Source organism: Mustela lutreola, chromosome 4 (genome assembly GCF_030435805.1).
Source record: "Mustela lutreola isolate mMusLut2 chromosome 4, mMusLut2.pri, whole genome shotgun sequence".
NCBI lineage: Eukaryota > Metazoa > Chordata > Mammalia > Carnivora > Mustelidae > Mustela > Mustela lutreola.
The window spans coordinates 201,566,639-201,587,257 of NC_081293.1; the positions used below are offsets into that span (position 1 = coordinate 201,566,639).

A 20,619-nucleotide genomic window follows, 5' to 3' on the forward strand; every position below is an offset into this window, starting at 1 on the left:
CCTGAGCAGCTTGGTGCTCTAGGCAGGGAGGGCCGTGTGAGCACCGGGTCTCCTGAGGGCTCCCCAGCACGTGATGAGAACGCGTGTCATCCTCCCTCGGGCCGGGGCCAGGGCCTGTGTCCACATGTCCAGCATCCAGGGCGCTGCGGGGTCCTATGGGAGCAGCTCCGGCCCCCGTTACTCGCCCACGGTTCGTGCACAGCAGGCCCTGCACGGTGCCCCCACAGAGGGGTTCCAGGCTGGGGTGGAAGAAGGTCCAGCTGGCAACACAGACATACCCGGAGGAACCCGAAGCCCGGTTCTACCTGCCAACCCTCGTCCGCACTTCCGGGGTCTACCCAGTGGCTTGCCCCGGTCCCTAGGAGGGGCAGCATGCTCAGAATTGGAAAATCGGGGGCTTGCACTTGTAGCTTGTGGACTTTGCAGGTGAAACATTTATACACGCACTCAACCGACCTTCCAGGCAAAAAGCGTTTCACGGCATAAAGTACGGCGAGCGTTCTTGTGCCTTGGGGTGAAACGAAGGGGACTAACTTTTGAGAATCTTGGATGAGCAGCCCAGGGAATGGGACCTGTCAGCTCCCCAGCCAGCCCCGGCCATGGGGCCCACCGGCAGTCACCGTCCTTGGATGCGGGTTCCTGCTCTTACTGCAGACACAGGCACTGTATTCAGGGAAACGGCAGCAGGACGGACGCCTCTTCACTACAGGACAGACAGGCACACATGTTGATACACAGGAAACTTCAGGACACGTCTACCTCTGCCGGACTTGACAACCATTGTGTCGACTGCCTGCTTTCACAGAAGTAATTTAAATTTAGCATTGGACTCTATTTTGTGTTATATTGATTACTAATTATTTCATGCGATGAAAAGAGCCTTTAAGAAAAACACCAAGGCCTGGATGAAGCCCAGAGGAGGTGTTCCAGTCAGTTGTCATGGAGATGAAGCCAGGCCGAGCGGGACAGAAGCCGTGTAGACAGTCCTCTGCGATCTCAGGGACATCGGACACCGTGCACGCAACACGATTACGGACTCCGTCCTTCCCACAGGGGTTTCAGCGCCGCGGGAGAGGCCGTCTGGTGGCCCGTGGAGAAGGGAGCGGCTGGGGCGTCTACCCTCAGCCAGGCTTCACGATTCAATTCGTTTCAACGCATGTTTATTGAGTTTCTGCTGTAGGCCAGGCCTCGTGCAGAGTTCTGGAGACTCCGGGGACGACTGAGACACACGTGGAGCTCCTGCTGAGTGCACGGTTATGGGCACAAACACGAAGTCAGGTCGCTCCAGTCCGCTCTGACGGATGCCACGCGGAGAGACAGGCAGGAGGGGGCGGTGTGCCTCTCGCCCAGGCTGCCTCGGGGACGGGGAGTCTGCCGCCTGCGCGGCTTCTCCACCCACCGGCCTCGGGACCCCCGACGGGGAAACAGCTTGCTAAAACCCAAGCTCTCGAATGCAGTGGGGAGGGGAGGTGACCAGCTGTCTCCCCCAAATGGCACGCTGGCGTCCCAACCCCCAGCACGTGGGAGAGGGACCTATTGGGACACGGAGTCATTACAGAGGGGTGTCCAATATGAGGGGTGTCCGCGGGAAGGGGACGTCGGGATGTGAACGCGGACGTGCAGGGGAAGCAGCAGGTGCAGGTGGGGCCGGTGGTCCACGGGCCGCGGACGGAGCCTGGACAGGACCCGCTCTCACCCCCGCGGGGGCAGCCAAAGCCGCAGCGGCACTTCAGGCCCCAGAGCCGTGAGCCTGGCTTCCTGCGTCCAGGCCCCCCGTTCGCGGCACAGCCTCCCCAGCCCCAAACGCACGGCTCTCCTTCCACGTCCGACCGAGACCCGGGCAGAAGCAGGGGCTGGCGCCCCGCCACGGTGGGGCCTCGGCCTGGTCTGTCTGTGGGGACCCGAAGCCGTGAAACCCTCCTGCGGGGGAGGCGGGGACACGGGCACGCAGGGAGGCGGGACACGTGGCAGGAACCACGAGGTCTCTTTCACCAGAAGGCAGAACCCAGCACCCCCTGGTTTCGGGCTGGTGTGGGGCCACGTGGGAGAGGGGCTGCCTGGCTGGGACCTGACACCGCCCTGGCCTGTGACCTCTCTCCGTTCGGTCGTCTGTGAGCCACGGGGCCGGCGGCCAGGGCGGCTGTGCCGCGAGGAGCTGGTCGGGGTCTGGACTGGTGGACTCCCTCCGGCCTTCCTCACGCTCAGCAATTCCTGCCCTCACCCGCTGAGCCTGAGCAAGGGTTTCTGAACTAGGACCTTCTGAGAGCTCTCAGGACTATGTCCAGAGTTTCATTTTTAAATGAAAATTAACTTCCGAGGCTATAATAATGGGTTCCTTAGAGGATGGTACAGGACAATCTTACGCTTTGTTGAGACGGACCCCCGTGTCTTACGGGGACGCTGTCCAGTCCCGGCCCAGACGGCAGCCCGCAAGGAGACCCAGGCCAAGCCGGCTTCCTCGGAGACGGAGACGCAGCTGAAGGTAGCCGAGAAGGTGGGGGAGGGGAAGGGCTGGTGGGGGAGGGGCTGTGGGGGAGAGCGGGGAGGGGGTGCAGGAAGGGAGGGCAGGGCCTGGCAGAGGTGTGGGCCGCAGCCACAGGCAGACGCTACTTATTTCATTTTACGTGACTGTTTACTCTGACATTGAATAAAAATTGAATCTGTCACTATAGCAACTGCCACTTCGCTCGGCGCCGCTCTCGACGCTAAATCACAGAAAGTATTGAAAAGACATTCATGGCGACGCGACGTGATACTTTATACAGCGTTCCAGAAGGGAAGGATGTTGTTCTATAATAAACTCCTATTTTTCGATATGTCAAGTGCCATGAGTTATATCGAACGCACTTCTGTGTGATTTTCTTCACTTTCGAGGAAGACGAGCACCGCGTGAGCAGTGGCAGCGAGGGCTCCGCGTGGGGCCGCGGAAGCTGCAGTGGCCCATCCACTGAGCCTCAGATCTGCTGGTCGTGGGGGCCCCTCGGCCGAGGACAGAGCAGATTTGGGCAGGTCCTGCCCGTGTTCTCGCGCAACTTCACGCAGAGCTTCCAGCTCAAACACAAACTTGGAACGTTCACGAGCAAATAGGCTTTCCTAGGACCAATGCACTTTTTGCCTCTAGGAGGAAAAAGTTCCATTTCCTCTGTGCAGAAATGCAGATTGGAATGACCCCGGTGGCCTGTGCACCCAAGGACAGCTGTGGGGGGCCCAGGTCTGTCCAGCGTCCCCCCCAAGCCCCAGTGGATGCTCAGCCATGGCTCTGGTCATCGGATGGGCACTGGACAGGGACGCCTTGCATCCCCTGGGACCACGCTAGCGCGTGTTGGGGGCCTGTGCATGCTTCTGGAGAGAGGCTGCAAAGTTGGCCCTGGGCTCCCAGGAGGCCCGTGACGGTCGGTGTCCCTGTGGCAGCCCAAGGGTGGGCAGAGAGGAGCCTGGGGGAGCCATGGGAGGCCACGCCAGCTGAGGAATATCGTAGACCCTTGAAAACACAAGACCAGCATCTCAGTCTCCACCCGAGACACCCCTGAGAGCCCGTCTCCTGCCACGCGGCCCGCTGCCCTCCGCAGCTCCTGCTCCGACGGCACCGGCCCCAGCGACCCCCGCTGCACCCACACCCCTGCTCTGCCCCTGGGTTTCCAAGTATGTGCCTTGATCCCCACACCAGACATACTTTAAATGACTCCCGACACCCTTCCTGTGGGCGCCACGGAAAATGTCCACAGACACGCGGCGACTTGAGCCGTTCTTGGCATTCTCTATAGCTGACGGCTGGGGCCCCGGCGCGTCCACACACAGCTGCGTTTCCTCCTGTGTCCTCACAGGTGTGTAAGTGTGAACACGGCTTCCCTGTTCTGTCCTTCTGAGCCCCTGCGGATCCACAACGATTTCAAAGTAAACAAACACCTACTGAGGAAACTTCTGGAAAAGGAGAGAACTCGCTTGGAATCCTGCCAGCCCCGCCCACCAACGGACCCAAGTACACATGCGCAGGGTCCCCTCACGTGAGGAGAATTTAAGGAAATCATCAAATTCCATTCGATTATTCCAATGTGATTAGTTTCCTTCCTATGGTTTCATACTTCATTCGGTTTTGACCTTTTGCAGAGGTCCTTGGAAGGAGAGCCCCGGGTCTGTGACTGCCCAGCAGGGAGTCTGCCGTTCAAGCCGCAGGCGCCTGCTGTGTAGACGTCACGATGCCTTCTATGGGTGAGTGTGAGTCTTAGCACGTTGGTCCTCTGTCACCACAGCTGACGGCACCCCCAGACCAGTCAGACGCCGCCTGTGACTCACCCCTCCCCACGCTGCACGGGGCTGATGGTGGCTGAGGGGCCCTCTGTGGAGCCCGAGTTCACGGGGTTCCCAGCCACCCGCCAGCCGAGGCACGGCCACACTCCTGTGAGCCAAAAGTCCCGTCCACCATCCTGTGAGTCTTCAGCAGGCATGACGAAGGCAGGTCCCTGTGCCACCGAGGACGTGACAGCTTCCCCTCACCCTGACCCTGTGGAGCTTCTCCCCCACCTCTGACATGGGGATGTTCAGCCACGTGGTCTCTCCACTCTGTGGGTGAAGGTCCCGCCCTGTCAAGTGACCTCCTGGAACCAGCCAGACCCCTAAACAGGGCCTCTGAGCACGTGCCTCCCAGAGGTCCCTGGAACGACTGGACGCGGCGTCTGTCCACAGACAGGCAACAGCGCAGTGAGACCTCAAGCATCTGTCCTGCCACATGGTACCGACTGCCACGCAGAGAATGTCCACGAAATCTAGGGTAGGAGTCCAACTGCCCATTCACAGACATTTTAGGAACTTTTGGGACCAACCTGGCCTTGGCCACAGAACTCTTTCTTTGCACGAAATTGTGCCCAGGAGCCTGAGAAGCGACCTAAACACCGGAGGCACAGAGAGTGGGGTCACCTCGCCGCCCTCACTCAAGCAAGATGCTTACACCCCAGGTCCCTCGGAAGCCGCACACGAAAACAGCACCTGCGGGGCTGAGCTGGTTCAGTATCTGACTCTTGATTTCAGCTCAGGCTGTGTTCTCGGGGTCCTGAGATGGAGCCCCGCGTCAGGCTCTGTGCTCCGACCAGCGTCTGCTCGAGAGCTCTCTCCCTCTGCTCCTCCCCACCCCACTCCGCTCCTTCTCTCTCTCTCAAAATAAAATGAAATAAAATAATTTAAAAGAGGAAAAGCATGTCTAACATCACACCGTGCTGAGGATGGGGCTCAAGGCACCCCCCCCCCCATATGGTGTCGGGACACAAGTGTTTCCCGCTGAAGGAGGCAGAGACAGCGCAGGAAGTTCTCTCTGACGACCCGACCCCACCCTCCCTGAGGCAGGTCACAAGACCCTCACGAGACAGGCCCCCTGGACGCAGGGAAGGGAGAGCCCGTAGCTCCGAGACGGAGTAAAGCGGAGCAGAGTCCCGCAGTCTCCCCACGGGCTGCCCTTACCGCGCGCTCCTGAAGCACCTGTGCTCCCCGTGACGGTGCAGTGCGCATCGAATCCAGCATAAAATACTGGGGTCTAACGGTTTCTTTGGGTTTTCATTTCCTTACGCTCCACGTCAGGTGCAACCTGTACATCTGTGTGCTGTTCTCCTGCTCGTCTGTCTTTGTCAGTGTAACCGTCGGACCCCGCCGCGGACCCTTGGGGAAAACGTCCCCTCCCTGCACTAGATGGAAAGATTTCTTTTTTTGGTATCTGGACGAACGGCCACCCCTCTTCTCTAGATGACAGGGGCTTGTGACCCCCCCAGGGCGGCCCCTCTGTGGCAGACCCTGGGCACTCAGTCCAAAGCAAGACCATGTTGCGGTGAAGCGTGGGCCTCCCACGTGCCCTCGCCTGGTTCCTGAGCCTCAGGTAAATGAGGCCGAGCCTCGCAGGCCACCTCTGCTCCCACTGAGATGCTGGCCGGGTTAACCCCCAGCTGCACGTCCGGCGCACATCGAGAGGTCACACAGTCCTTGTCACAGACGCACTTTGGGGAGCCGGACTCACGAGTCTGCCATCTGGTGACCATCACCCGCATCGCCTACCTTCTAAGTACCTGAGTTTGTCTTGTTATAATTTTTTGGAAAAAATACGACTTTATTAATTTGAAGAAAGTGCGAACAATTTCAAGATGTCACAAATCAGATCCTGAAATAGGTCAAAACGCCCCAAGTCTCTTAGGAACGTGTGCGCCTACTTTAAGCTGTTCATTTCCTTTACGTCTTGTTTTGAGATGTTTCCATGCGGCTTAAAGGGTTTTAGCTCCGCCGTCTGTCGCCCATGCACGTGTCCCCAGTGCCTGGGAGAGAGATGGCCGAGCTTCTAGCAACCAGCCTCCGCCGCGTACCAGGGTCGGGAAGCCGCGATGGGGCTCACAGTGAACGCTGTGAGACGGGAACCATCAGATCAGGCCGAACCCCGCACGAGGGGTGAACGTCAGAGAAACAGACGCCGTCAGCTTTTAGAAAGTACCTGCACTTGCCCCTTTGTTCCCATTTTCACTTCCCGAGACCAGCCCCCGATCGACTAGCACCGCGCCTCCATCAGGGGCAGCTTCTGGACGCAGATGGGTTTGGGAGAAGTCTGGGGGGACATGGGGGTCCCGGGCTAGAGAACCCACCGGATGGACCTCAGCCAACTTCAACGTGAGGGAGCACCACTGTGTGGGTCTCTAGGCCCCTGGAGTGCAGTGGGTGGGCCCCCATGGCCAGGTTCCCATTGGGGACCCAAGGGCAACACCTCAGGTGGGCAGAGAAAAGGAGGCAGTGCTGTGGCGGAGGGCTCGCAGGCCCACCCCCCCGAACCCGTGACCCCCCTCCCCACCCCCTGGGTCACCAGAGCTCCCCCGCCGGGGCAGATCCCCACTCATGAGTGAGAAGGACGGACATCCAGAACAATCGGAGGGCGATCCCTTCACAAATGGCCCAAGTTCGAGTCAAATTCCTGTGTGTTGGCCCAATCCAGCATGTAGATGGCGTGACGCCGAAAGGGACACGGTTTCTGTCAGTAAGACGGGGAGCCTGGGGGCAGCGACGGGCCGGCAGGGAAGTCAGGCGTCCTGCTCACTTTGCACAGACCTCCCAGTGCACAAACGTGGGGCGAGCAGGGCAGTGAACACATCGCTCTGGAGATCTAAATTCGGGGTCACCATCCTATGAAGAAGGACAAAGCCAGGGTCTGGATGATCCCTCGCGAGGCAGTACAGGGTGAATGAGAAGACTGTGCCCAGTGGGGGCAGCTGGAGACCCGGGGTCACAGGAGGGCCCTCCGTACCACCAGGATTCCACAAACCAGGCTGGGCCGGCCAGAGGACAAGGAGCCTCAGTGCAGAAACGGGCTCTGGCTGCAGCAGCCACGGGTCAGACAGCACCGGCGCAGAACCTCTGCGTCCTGATGGGGTTGACGGGAGCGCGGTGAGGTGCCAGGGCGGGAAACGCGCATGGAGGTTGGTGGGTTTGGCGGCAAAGAGCTCTGGGGTCGGAGGTCCTATCTGGTGTCGGCAACCCGGGAAACACGCAGTGTATTTGCTGGCAGTAACGAGCCAGAGGGCAAGGGCCAGGACGCAGCGAGGGCTGGACGGCGCCCTCCACGCCGGGAAGTCCCACCGGCTCCCTCCGGCTGCGGTTCAGGCGCAGGAGGGCGCAGGGCTCTGCCCCAGGCCGTGCGCGTCAGGACCACAGGGCGGTGGGTGGAAGTTGAGAGGATTATTTGGAAGGATGTGTCCTGGGCGGGTCCAGGCACGCGAGCGTCCTTGGACGTGACCGTCTGGAGGTGCCGTGTGCTCGTCTGTGGTCTGCGGTGGTGAGTTTGCGGTCCGTCAGCAAGCAGGGGCAGGAAAGCCCGGGAGACACGCCTGCGACCCAGAACCGGGGTGGGGGGTGCGCGCGGAAGCAGACAGACATTTGCACTAAAGCATGAGGTTCCTGACAACACGCGCGTGCCCCCGTGTGTAGACGGACGGGACGGCGGAATGAACGGAAGAGGCGGTGGTTCTGCTAGAGGCTCACAGAGGCGGGGGTGAGCACACGGTAGCTCAAGAGAGATGCGGACCTCAAGGTGGGCGAGCTCAAAAGCCCCAGAGCAGGGAGGGCAGGGGGCTGGGACAGAGAGGGGACGAGGGGACGGGGGCGTGAGGTGCTCCAGACCCAGGAGAGAAGTCGTCACGCGGGACGGAGCTGGTTTGCTCCCCTCAGACAAAGCCCAGCGGAGGTGACGGCAGGCTTTGTCTTCAGAGGGGACGGTGAGCCTCGCCTCTCAGGGGACCCCGGCTTCCAAGGAAAGGGGAGTTCCATGAGGCAGGTTTGCCTGTCCCGGGCCCAGCTGTGAGCGGTCCTTCCACAGAGCCTGGTGCACAGGAGGGGCCAGTGCGGATCTGCAGGATGACGCGTGGTGCGGTGAACGGAGCGGGGCGGGAGCCGCTCGCTGTAGCACATGGACCCCGGACACGGCACAGCACCACAGCACCACACAACACCACACCACACAGCACCACACCACACAACACCACACCACACAGCGCCAAGACCAAAGGGAAGGACGGGTCATCTCCAGATTCCAAAACCAACAGAGACATGAGGACGTGACGTGAGGGAGCTGCTGCGGCTGCTCTCAGAGTCCGTGTCCTCACACAGCCCGGGTGTGGGGCAGGCGCGGCGTGGCTCCTGTGTCCACACGAGGGCCACGTGCACCGCTGGTGGGGGGCGCAGAACTCGGGATAGCGGCTCGTCGGGGAGTGGACATCCGGACGGCGCCCCAGACGGCTGTGAGGGCCACCAGTGGGCCCACGTCCCTCCACCTTCCAGGCGACCCAGCGAGGTGGAGACTGTGGGCACCTGGTCTGGCAACAGAGGGGAGACCTCGGAAGGAGACCTACAGGGAGGGGAGGACATCTCCTGCCGGGGCTGAAGCAGCACCACGAGGACGGACAGGAGGACACACGGGAAGACCAGGCCCTCGGTGCCCTCACAGACAGGCAAGTCACGGAGGCGGAGCCACCAGACGGGCGGGCAGCCCAGGGGAGGTGGTGACCAACAACCGACGGAGTGGGGTTTGGCCAAGAGCCTGGGGGAGGGGGAGGGGGTGAGGACCCTCGGAGCCAGAGCAGCCCCTCCTCCACAGCTACAGCGCTGGCTTCACTGACGACCGTGTTTGCTCTCACGCTGTCCAGCAGCCCGCCGGTAGGCTCAGTCCATGCCTGTCCCCTCTCTCCAGAAACTGCTGGAGGCCGTGCTTCCCTCAGGAAGAGGCGCTCTGGGATCTCCGTGGGCCGACCCCACAGCAGAGCCTCCCTGGCCCGCACGGCCATCCCCCCTCCCCCGGGCAGCACAACCAGCCTCCACGAAGCCCACGGACCCTCGTGAGGAGAGGACTCATAGCCCCGGAGCTTTCTCGGCTGGCCACAGTGCAGACGCTCTCCCCGGTCACCTCCTGGGGAAGGCTGTGGTGGGAAAGGAACGGGGGCTTCATGCCTTCACTGTCCCTGAGACAGGCAGCACATCCAGAACCTTCCGTCATGATCCCAACCCTCTATCCCTTCCTGCCACCGGCCACTGTTCCCTCCCCAGGCTTCAGCGGCCTCTGGCCACCCCCGCTCACTCCCTGCCGAGACCACTGCCGTCCGCGGCAGGGCCGAGAGGGGGACGTCCTCACCGGATGCACGGTCTGTGCTCCTGGCCATGGCCTGCAGGCAGGGAGAGGGTCTTGGTCCTGGCGAGCCTTTGCGGCAGGTTTTGTCCAGTGCCCCCTGCCCTCTGCCTACCAGTCCCTGGAACACAAGAGCACGACGTGGGCCGCTTCCCCTCGAGGCTGCTCCTGCCCGCCGGCCGCGCGAGCAGCGAAGGAGCCCGTCTGCGGGAACAGGCAGTTAGACACGCTCTTCCTTCATGACCCAGGCCGCCCGGCTGCCGGGGGTGTCCCCGAGACAGCGGCTTGGCCCTGAGGGGCTCTGCAGGGGGCGTCCCTCTGGGAGTGAGAAGGACTCACGAGAAAGCTGTCCCGCACCAGCTAATCATCCAGAACGGCGAGGGCCGTGACACTGAATCTCGACCACGGCGCGGGGTGTCGGGGTCTGTGTGGCCTCAAGTGGCCACGTACCCCCGCCACGCGGAGTCACGTGCACTGCTCTGCCTGCGGTTTGCAAAACTGCCCCAAGATGGGCCATGCAGGCACCGGGGGCGACCACCAGCTTTAGTGGCACATGGAGGGCCTGGTCACATGCCTCTCTCGACACCGACACGCCACGGGCGGGCACCACCGCCGCCTCACGAGATTGCGGCACAGAGCGTCCCCACATGCTTGGCGCGCCAACCCAAATGGCATCCTGAGACGCCCCAAGGACAGAGCGCTCCGGGGGGGCTCGTGTCACACACTCAGCAGTTATGTCACCTCTGGGGAGGGAAGCTCGTGTCCCGAACCAGGATGGCTGTTCTCAGCGACACGCCGGACTCCGACTGCAGAGGCAGTGCACACTGGCATCGCGTCCCGTGGCCCGTCCGCGGGCCTGCCCTGCCCCCGCCAGCCACGCACGCCTCAGAGGCAGCCGCCCGGGTACTCACCGACCCGCTCCCGGCCCGCACGATCTTCAGTCCAGATGCTTGTTCCAGCTTGTCCTTGCCGTCAGCTGTGGGGAAGAGAAGCACAGGGTCAGCACGCCCTTCTCCAGACTCCCTTGGCCTCCTCCACCGAGAGATGCCCCGTCGAGTCGAGTCAGCGCGCGGCCGGCCTGGTTCCGCGCCGGGCCGTGAGCAGCCTGTGGCTGGGCCCCGAGTGCCAGCCCGCGCTGTCCACCAGGGGCGCCGCACGGGCCCGGCCTTCCCGCGGCCTTCGGCTTCCTCTATGACAGTCACGCCGGGAGCCCGACACAACTGTCACGAAAACCACACGAGACGTCTCCGCAGACGTAGGGTCATTTTCGAGTGCTCTGCTGGTCACCTGGTGCTCCTCGCTGGGAAACACGTTCCACTAACTGGCGTCCCGAGCTCACGAGGGGGACCGTGGAGGGCGCGACTGGCCGTTTGCACAGCCCCCAGCTGGGCTGGCGGCTGTCCCCGTCCTGCCCTCCCTGTTCCTGACCTACGATGACACAGACGGGCGGAGGACGAGCCGCCCCGCCACATAAGGAGACACGAGCTCTGGAAACAATCAGTGGATGGAAGTGAACACTCCGGAGTTCCGATGCCGGCACCGCAAGCCCCCGGCCCCAACCTTTTCAGGAAGACCTTGCGTCACAAAGCAACTGGTCTGGGCTTACAAATCTATAGAAATGGTCTTTTGGTCAGAGCCCATGTCATTTTGGAAATGAAAAACCGGGAGAAACAGACTTGACCGCAGAGCCGGAGCGTGGAGAGTGCCCGGCCACCGCGGCTAACGCCAACGAGAACAAGAGATCGATCACTTCCCCTTGTCGCGTCCGCCCCGTTAACCTGGTGACGGGGCTCTCTCGGGTGCAGGGGTGGGGTGAGATGCTGTTACGCCCGCCTGCCCCTCCTGGGGGCCATCCATCGTCCCGTCGGAAGTTTCCCCTAGGACAAACGCACGTTCCTTTTACAGGCAGGTGGTTATCCCCACACTGGGAGGCGGAGGCCCGCAGAGCCCCATCTGGTTCTGAGTCTGACGGGGCCGTGCGGGAGCAGGGGGAGGGCAGTGCGAGGCGGTGGCCCAAACAGAAACACCGACTGGAGGAGGACAGTCTTCAAGGGACAGAATACAACATGATCGATTCCAATGTCCTTCTGCAAACAGAGGAAACATCTTCCCGAATGGCGAGCTACTTTTGGGGGCGTAATAGCGAACTCTCGGATGGGCTGAGGGACAGGAAGCACACGAAGGCAGAATTTAGAAGGCTCTCCGTTTACTGCCCCCGAGCGAGGACAGACACTCCAGACAGCCCGGCTATGCGGCGCAGGCAGCGCAGTCCCAGAGTCTGCAACCTCCCGTGGGGGCGGGGGGTGGGCAGCCGGGGCTCTCCTGCCGCCCAGCAGTGAGGAGGTTGCTGGGACCCTCCTTAAGGAAACCGTCCCGGTTTGTGCCAGCAGAGCGTCCTGCACGAGGCAGATGGCCAGGGATGGACCCGTGGGCCCATGTCCCCCGCACGAGCCAGAGGCCGAATGCTGGCGTTTGCCCAAACGCCTGCTCACTCCCCAGTGTGCAGGGGAAGGCTGGACCCTCCCACAGAGCAGACAAGCTCTCCCTTGTGTCTCCGGGGGACACAAGCAGCTGAGCTGACCCGTCCTACAGGGCCAGGTGCCTCGGAGCCCCAGGCCCTCGGGCAGGCCCTTTCCCCGCGCCGGAAACACCCTGCTGACCCAGCTCGCGGAAAGCAGTGTTGGCGTCGAGGCACGGAGCCCTTCCCAGGGTCGCCCGCCGGCGTCCTGCTCGTCTTCCGGCAGCGCTGTGTGGGCTCACCACCCGCCCAGGAACCATCACGCTGTGTGGACTGACACGGCTTCCGCTGGTTTCGGGGCGAACACGAGCGACGTGTTGGTGACCAGGTCAGGGTCTGGCTCCCGCGTCGGTGCCACCGTGTCCACAAACCCCCGGACTGAGCCTCATTTGCTCTGCGAGCCACGCGACGCCCGTCCGCTCCGCACGACGTCCGCCCTCTGCCGCTTCCCTCGGGTCCTCCGCGCTGCCCACGGTGCCTCCCAGTGTGACTCGACGTCCCTCAGCGGCAGGGAAAACCGCTGCTTCCTGGTCTCTCGACCTTCCAATCAGAAAACGCACAGGTGGACCCGGAAGTCCGCATTTCCTAAGAACCTGCTCCCGCCCCCTCCCCAGCTCGTTCTCAGGATCAGCCAGATTGAAGGTCGTCGAGGAGAGGGTTCGCGTCCGTCTGTCCATCCTCCCCGGGCTCTCCACGTGCGGCGGGGCGGCATGCCAGGTACACGATGGCCGGCGAGCGGGGCAGCCCTGGTGAGCGGACACACTGTTGGGGACCTCCCACGAGGCAGGATGCGGCCCCGCGTGCCCCAGGTCCATCGAGAGGGGCTCTGGATGTGCCCGCGATGCTCCTGGTGTGGCCCAGCGGGATCACGGCGACAGGGGGACCCTGGGAACATCTGGGAGGTCCCTGAGCGTGCCGCACCGGCCGTGTACTCGTGACGGACCAGAGAGGCAAGTGTCCCGCCGCTGTCCCCTCAGGACATCATGTCTGTCCGGTGTTAATTCACTCGCGACGTCCGGCCGTCCCTCCACTCCCCGGCTCCTTCAGCCAGAGGCAGGCTGTCGGCCGCCCCGGACGCAGGCCTCCGACCGTCTTCCTCGCGCATGGCTGTGCACACACACAGCGAGGACGGACGGAGGCACAACCCCGTGGCTGGACCCATGCTGCAAAGCGGTATCGACCCTCGCGACCTGCTCCCGCCGCCCTCGTTCAAGAAGACGGGCTCCGCCCCCACATTTCCTCGTTTTCCGTGAGAGCGGCCGGCGTCTTGCTGATGCCACCCCTGCTCCAGGGTCCCCCTCAATGCCACCGTGGCCACGGTGCTTCAGAGCGAGCCCGGAGCCGTGTGTCCTGCCCGTGAGAACTCGCCGGAGACCTGCGGCAGTGCTGCGTCCCAGAAACCCTACCTGCGGCTCTTCGAGGAGCCTCATGGGGGGCTTCCTGCCCCGTCCGCAGCCCCTGTGGCAGCTGAGGGCCGTGGCGCCTGTGGCCTGTGCTCTTCTGTCCTTTCTCAGGCTTGGGGTCACATCCTCTCTGTTTTGTTGTCGTTACTGGTGGAGACGATGGAGAACCCGAGCCCCGCGTCGCCCACACGAGTCCGCCGAAGGCCCTTCCGTGCTTTGTTTTGCTCACGCGGGCCCGGCGTGAGGGCAGAGCCAGTCTTCGGGACCCTGGCCCCTCCTGCACGCCACCCTGGGGCGCGCGTGTGCTCCCAGGATCTGCTCCAGGGGCCCGGACACTTCCTTTCTGAATCCCCTCCTCGGGGCAAATGGCACCAGGAAGATCCCCGGCCTCGCCCGGCCCCCCATATGGCTGCCCCCAGGCCCGCGGGCCGTCTGTCCGGCCGCCACACCGTTCACGCCACACCGCTGTCTGCGTGGAGACCACCTCCTGGGAATGCCGCGCTGACGCTGCCATGTTTTCCAGGCTTTGGGTAAAAGACATTTTAAAGAAAAAGAAAAGCTTTTCTCCTGCCGGGCTCTCTGTTGAATGTCGGCTGTGGGCTATTTCGACGGCCCAGTGCGGATGTGGAGCTGGCAGGGCTGGGAGGCAGAGACCCTGGGAGAAGCCACTTTAATAACACCGAGAACGGTGTATAAAGCCCATTTTTATCTTCATTGGAGACAAAAAGGGTTTCCAAACACAAAAAAGAAGTCCTTTAAAATTAAATTCACTAGATGCAGATATGCAAATGACCTGGAGAAGCAGAACCCTACGATGTTCTCAAAATTCTACAATAGCCTATTTAATTAGTGTTTTCATTTATCAGAATAATTCCTGGCACTGGACAATTTATGCAGGATTCCCTGTAATTAAGCACGAGGCTTCCGTGGGGTGAATCTGCCTCTCCCTCTGGCCCTGTCACTTTAACTGGAAGGGTGTGCACAATCCCTTCTGTGATCTCAGTGGGGGCCTGACAGCGAGTGGCCGAGCTCCAGCAGGAACACAGGGAGGGAACGCGGAGGGGGCAGGTGACGCGGGTGGGGACACCGCCCCCCGTTTGGGAAGCCCCGCGCCCTGTGGGAGGAGCCCGGCTGCTGGCAGAGCTGGAACCACTATTCCTGAGGCTCAGATCTGCACCTTACCCACACTCACACTCTGCTGCACGGTTACACCCAGGGGGGCGTCCGTGAGAGGGAGAGAAGCCTCCAGGTCATTCGGGGACCTCAGAGTGGGCCTGCTGGGCCCCTTCACCTGGGGTCAGCCCCCCAAAGCAGCACAGCTATGCAGTCGCTGTGCACTTTGCTTTGGGGTGACTCTCTACTTGGAACCTGCCCGGCTGGAGCCCATGCCAGGGAGAGAGGGGAGCGGGTCTGTCCCGTGCAGCAGGTGCCATGGCCCCTGGTCCTGCTGCCCTGTCCATGCCCTCCTTTCCTTGGTGGGGGCAGAGAAGTGTTACGGGGTCAGGAGCCCCTGAGCCCCCCAATCCCGCCCTAGAAATAACACTGCGCCCAGACTGCTGAGGGCAGGGCTTCCTCTCTGGCAGGAATTAGAAAGAAATGGGAACTGTCCCTGCTTGTTCACACTTTCCTCACACAGGCCTTTTCTAAGAAGCAGCCAGAGGCCGGGGCAGCAGCCGTGGGTCTAACCCCTCTCCTGCTGCAGGGTGCCACCGAGTGCCCATTTCCATAAGCCACTCTCCACACGGTAACAGGTATTTGGGGAGAAAGGAGGCCTCTGCTCACGGGTTTGGGAAACACAGAGCTAAACACAGCCAAACACACATACACACATCTGCTGGCCTTCTCAGAGCCTTTAACATGCTGTGTGCCTGGTGGCGTCTGGCACTGGGGGTGTCGCCGACAGACTGGGGACAGCGCAGACCGTGGGGAGGGGCTGGTTGGTGAGGATATCCCTGCGGGGGCACTCACGTGTCCCCCTTACCCCTAGGAGCACAAGACTCTCAGAGCGACGGAGCTGCGGCCTCCCATGACGGGCCGGGAGCCCCGGCCAGAGGCTGACAGGTGGTCCGAGGAACCCCGTCAATATGGGGAGGAGGGCCATGGCCCCCACAGGTAGCCACGTGCAAGCCGGTCACCGTCACCGTGGTAGGGGGAAGGGGCCTGAGCGTACGGCCGGGGGCCATGGAGCCGGGGGAGGCCGTGGAGGGAGGAACAGGCACAGGCCCTGCAGGGCTCCGTGGGTGGACTCCAGGCCCTGGTCTTACAGCTGCAAACCTTCTCGTGGGTGTGAGGGGACCTTCCTCGAGAGCCCTTCCTGCTCACCAGGCTCTGCAAACAGGCCGTGTCCTGACACTGGGCCTTGAAGGGAGTCTTCGGGCTAATCACGTGTCCGTGGCTCATCGGGCGTCCTGCGTCGCTCCGACGGAGCAGCAGCGGGAGGCCAGGCCTCGCCCCCGCAAGAATGTCCTCGCGCGCTCAGATCCACTCCACACAGCAAGCCCCATCCTCGAGAAGGGGGTCCTTCTCCTGCACAAACGAGACGCCCTGGCTGGGGCACCGGGCTCGCTGCCGTGTCCATGGAACCTGCGCGAGTCGCGCCGCATGGCGTCTCCCGAAGCCAGAGGGAGTTAATCTTCACGACGACGACGACAACTGGATTACGTTTTCAAAACACAGAATTACAAACTCCTCCTTCCGAATATTTCTGATTTGAAGCTTCGGTATCTATGACTACATTTGTCATCTACCTTTGATTGTCCATTTTGGGTGCTGCTAAAGAAAATTGCCCTTTTTGAAGATACATACATAATTTTAATGTTTGGTTTCTTATGTGCTTTGTATTTTTCATAAAAACACACTCTCATTTTATACTCTGTGTGCTTACACTTGGATCATTTCCATCTAAACGCACAGACTTTATGAAATCTTATTAAACAATATAATTAGCAATTTTCTAAAAAAGGGGAAGCAAAGACATTTGTAAACAAATGTGCGATAATCAAGAATCACATGTTGTTATCACTCACCAAACTCTGCCAGTGCAACAAGAAACCCCAAACATGCATGACGGAATTCTGTGCAGCCGACTTGTATTACCTGGCTGGCTTTCAGAAGTACAAGTATAGCTCTATGCATATTTAAACAAACTTTTTTCATTATGAATATATGTATTCAAAGTACGAAGATCAGATTTTTTAATGGCTCGTTAACTTGAGGCAGATATTTAAATACTAGAACCCTGGCCTAGGGCCTCTGTGTGGCGGTTTGGGGCCCTCCAGCAACCGTCCCTCGACGGCCAGCACAGAAAACTCGCGGTGCCCAGAGGGGAGGCAGGCCATTCTGTCTCTCCTCTGCAAAGCCCTACCTCGGGGTCCCAACAACACAGGGTTCATGTGGCAGGTGCAAAGCTTTCCCAACCTGACCCCAGGCAACTGTGGCTCCTTCTGTCCTTGAACACCCTGGGGTACAAGCCTGCTTTAGGCCTTTGAAGAGCTGCTTGCTCCGGGGGCCCAGGCCCCGCAGGACTCACCATCCTCATGGGTGGGTTTTGGTCTGTCCAGTGAGAGCAGTGGCCTCGCCTGGACGGCCCACTTAGCCCTTCTTCCTGCCTTGCCCACTAGGATGTGAGCCGTGGCAGGATAGCCCCAGTGCCCAGGACAGCAGCGAGCACACAGGAGGACACCGGGGATGACTTGCCAACGGTCACGTGACTGCTGACCTGAATCAGCGAGGGCCGTCCCTGGTGGGGGTGGTGCTCCGTGACCGTGACCGAACGTCACCGCTGTATTGTTGGCACTGGCCTCGCTAGTTTTGGAACCAAAGCGTCAGTCCAAGAAGGGCCCCGGGATACCCTCCTGGAGATCTGACGGGCGGGACCTGCCGTCCCGTGCTGGCTCAGGCCCGAGTCCAGAGGTGGACGTCCCTGTGCGCCACTCGACCGCCACCCTCCCATCTTCCTCGTGGCCACACAGAACTGGGCTGTTGGCGTCAGAGCAAATGAGCGCCTAACCATCCAGCGCTCCTGGACGCTGGTGGGCGTGGACACTCGCTTTGACCCTCCCGACGGCCCGGCAGGTAGCACAGGAGTCTGGAATGGCCATAACGTGAAACACGGGAAGATGCTTGGATGCTACCTGTTTCGAATCAAGTCGTCTGAACGTAATGTGTTGCCACAATATTTGGATATTTATTTTTGCTAACCGTCAGGCAGAGCTAAAATGACCGTGGAACAGAACTACTGTCCTGGCAATTACCTACGACAGAGAAACCACTTAAGGCTTAATTCTAAGGGGAAAAACAGAAGGGGGGTGTGCACTGCCTGTCCTGTCCTTGGCTGGAAACGGGCCCTATCTCGGCCTCCCTGGTGTCCAGAGGCGCTGGGCAAAGGGAGCTGGGAGTCGCCTGTTCCAGGAAGAGGAAAGGGGCAGCCAGGGTCTGTGTCACTGTGCCCAAGGCCGATGCCCGACCCCCGACAGCCCAAGGCCGATGCCCGACCCCCGACAGCCCAAGGCCGATGCCCGACCCCCGACAGCCCTGCCCCTGAGCCAACTCTTCCACTACGCCCCCTTCCGTGTGAACACGGCCCACCACAGACAGTGGGAGCGACGCAGCAACGCTCGTTTCCACACAAACAGCCCGAGCCTTGCTCAGACGTGTTTCCACAGAGAAAGGAGACGCACATTCGCTTGCGCATGCGCAGCAGACATCGTGTCGCTGAACACGCCACCGGACCAGGCCATGGATATCGCGGCCGCCCCTTGATGACCTCCTGATAGCTGGAAATGTTACTTGTTGATTTGTAATTCAAAAATATCAATGTTTTCTATTTATGTTTCATTAAATATTAGAGATCAATGAATGTTTATAAAACACACGTTGGTTCGTAGGCACAATGACAGCCAAGGCCGTGACACCGACACCCTGGGGGGAGAGCCAGAGCCTGGGAGCCCAGCGCAGCCTTCGTGCCCCGACCAGCTTGCCCATCAGACCTCCCTCCCTGGAATTCTGGGTTTGGAGCTTCCTTTTCTAGAGGCTTTTCCACACGTGTCTGTTGCTCACTTTTGCCACCGGGGGGGTAACAACACGTAGGTTCTCCCCGACCGGCTTTGGTTGCTAACTCGGTCCCGGGTCCCGGGAGGTTTCGCGTGGCAGTGTGGTCTGTGTGATCTCCGTGCTACGGGGCCGCACTGCGAGCGTCTGGAACATCTTCTATGTCCCCTGAAGCATCTGATCCAACGGACAACCCTGTAGTTCCTTCCTCATTTCACACCAGCTCCCACCTGGGGCCACCGGGAGCATTCTCGCCCGCGTGTCCAGCACACGACAGACTTTTCTCGGTGGAGTGGCTGGAACGCAGACGTCCCATGGTGACAGCATCCATTCCCACTCCTTTGCTCAGGCTGTAATGGTCTGCGTGGCTCCAGACACCCTCCATGTGCCAGACTTACGCCAGCAGCCTGGGGATCAGCGCCTGCCTCCCGGTGCTTTCCTTTGACCTCTGGTCAGTGTCTTCCCGGGTGTCACACACCATTCATGCTTCCTCCCACGTAAAATTTGTGTTTGTGCTTTTTGCCCATTTTTCTGTTGGATTAATTGACTTTTCCTTATTGCTTTGCAGGATTTCTTGAAATATCCCACATGCTAATACTTTGTCAATTGCGTGGGTTCTCACCAGTTTATCTCGGTTTGTGGTTTGGCTTTATAAATTTCCCAGTAGTTTCTTTGAAGGTTTTATTTATTTATTTGAGAGAGAGAGGGAGCATGAGCTGGGGAAGGGACAGAGGCAGAGGGAGAAGCAGGCTCCCTGCTAAGCAGGGAGCCCCATGTGGGGCTCAACCCTAGGACCCTGGGATCCCAACTGGAGCCGAGGGCAGACGCCCAACGGACTGAGCCACCCGGGCACCCCATAAATATCCTAGTTCTGATACACTCTGATTTATCACTTTCTTTAAGGTGTGCACTGTGGGTACCTTATTCAAAAACTCCTCTGTCCCGAGATCGTAAAGTTGTCATTCTTCACGTTCTTCTAAAAGATCAACGTTTTGCTTTCCCACGTCCGTCCAGGAACGGACTTTGTGCGAGAGGAAAGGTTTTTCCCTGATTGAACACCCAGTCTTCCCAGGATAATTTGCTGAAAAGGTCACCCTTCCCTCTGATTTGCAAGGCCAACCCCATCAGATCCTCAGGAAGGTGGATACCCTCCGGGTCCTGTGTCCCTGTCCCCAGGCGCCCACTGCCCGCTGTCCCCCGGCCTCTGCAACCTCCCAGGGAGGCCGACCCTCACTCCTTCCGCGGGCGCCTGGCCACTCTCGCTCTGCACACCTCCTAGCAAGGACATTAGAATCAGCTCATCAAGTTGCCAAATCAATATAAAATTTTTTTTTAAAAAAACCCAAATCTGCTGAGATTTTTGTGAAAATTTTGTTGAATCTGTGGGTTTGGGAGAGTCATCATCCTTCTCAGCCGGGACCCACGACCACAGCTGTCCACTTGCCCACATGTCCCACCCGTCCCCGAGCTGACCCGACCCAGGAGCCGTGACCATCTATCTGTCCACCTGCTGGGGGCCACCACAGCAAGGACGTTTCTGTCTCCATCTCTTTGCCATTCCAAAGTTGGGGTTTTCTTTTCCTTTTAATGCTCCATATAGACTGAAGGCACCGAACCCTTTCCAGCCCCAAATGTCCCCAGCAGAGCAGAGGGTCTGGAATACATTTTCTCCTTGGAAACTGGAAGGTCGATTTGTCCAACCCCACGCCTCGGGTCCCCAAGAAAGCTCCCTTAGCCCTTGTGTTCCAGCCGTAGCAGAATAAATAAGTGAGACTTTCCTCTGTCGGTCTCTTGCAAAGTCTCCCGGGAACAGGCAGGGCTTCTGTGAAAATGCAGCTTAGCCACATGGTAATAATAATGACAGGCTGGTAAAAGCTAATGTCAGCTTCAATTTCCAAGTCATTTTTCACATTATTTTAATTAGATATTGTTTCAATCTCACTTACATTAATTTAATATCTGATATCAACATTTCAGTTTTCAATTTGTTCAAATGACTTTTTCCAGTCTGCCTG

At 60.1% G+C, this 20,619-nt stretch overlaps 1 protein-coding gene across 3 annotated transcripts in view; it reads right to left on the reverse strand.

Moving 5' to 3' along the window:
• The window catches only part of PTPRN2 (protein tyrosine phosphatase receptor type N2), a 688,130-nt gene that overhangs the window by 223,069 nt on the left and 444,442 nt on the right, over positions 1-20,619 (reverse strand). For all 3 annotated transcript variants that reach the window (XM_059172404.1, XM_059172405.1, XM_059172403.1), the window contains one exon: positions 10,546-10,610. In XM_059172404.1, coding sequence (XP_059028387.1) covers positions 10,546-10,610 — 65 coding nt within the window. The remainder of the gene's footprint in view (positions 1-10,545; positions 10,611-20,619) is intronic.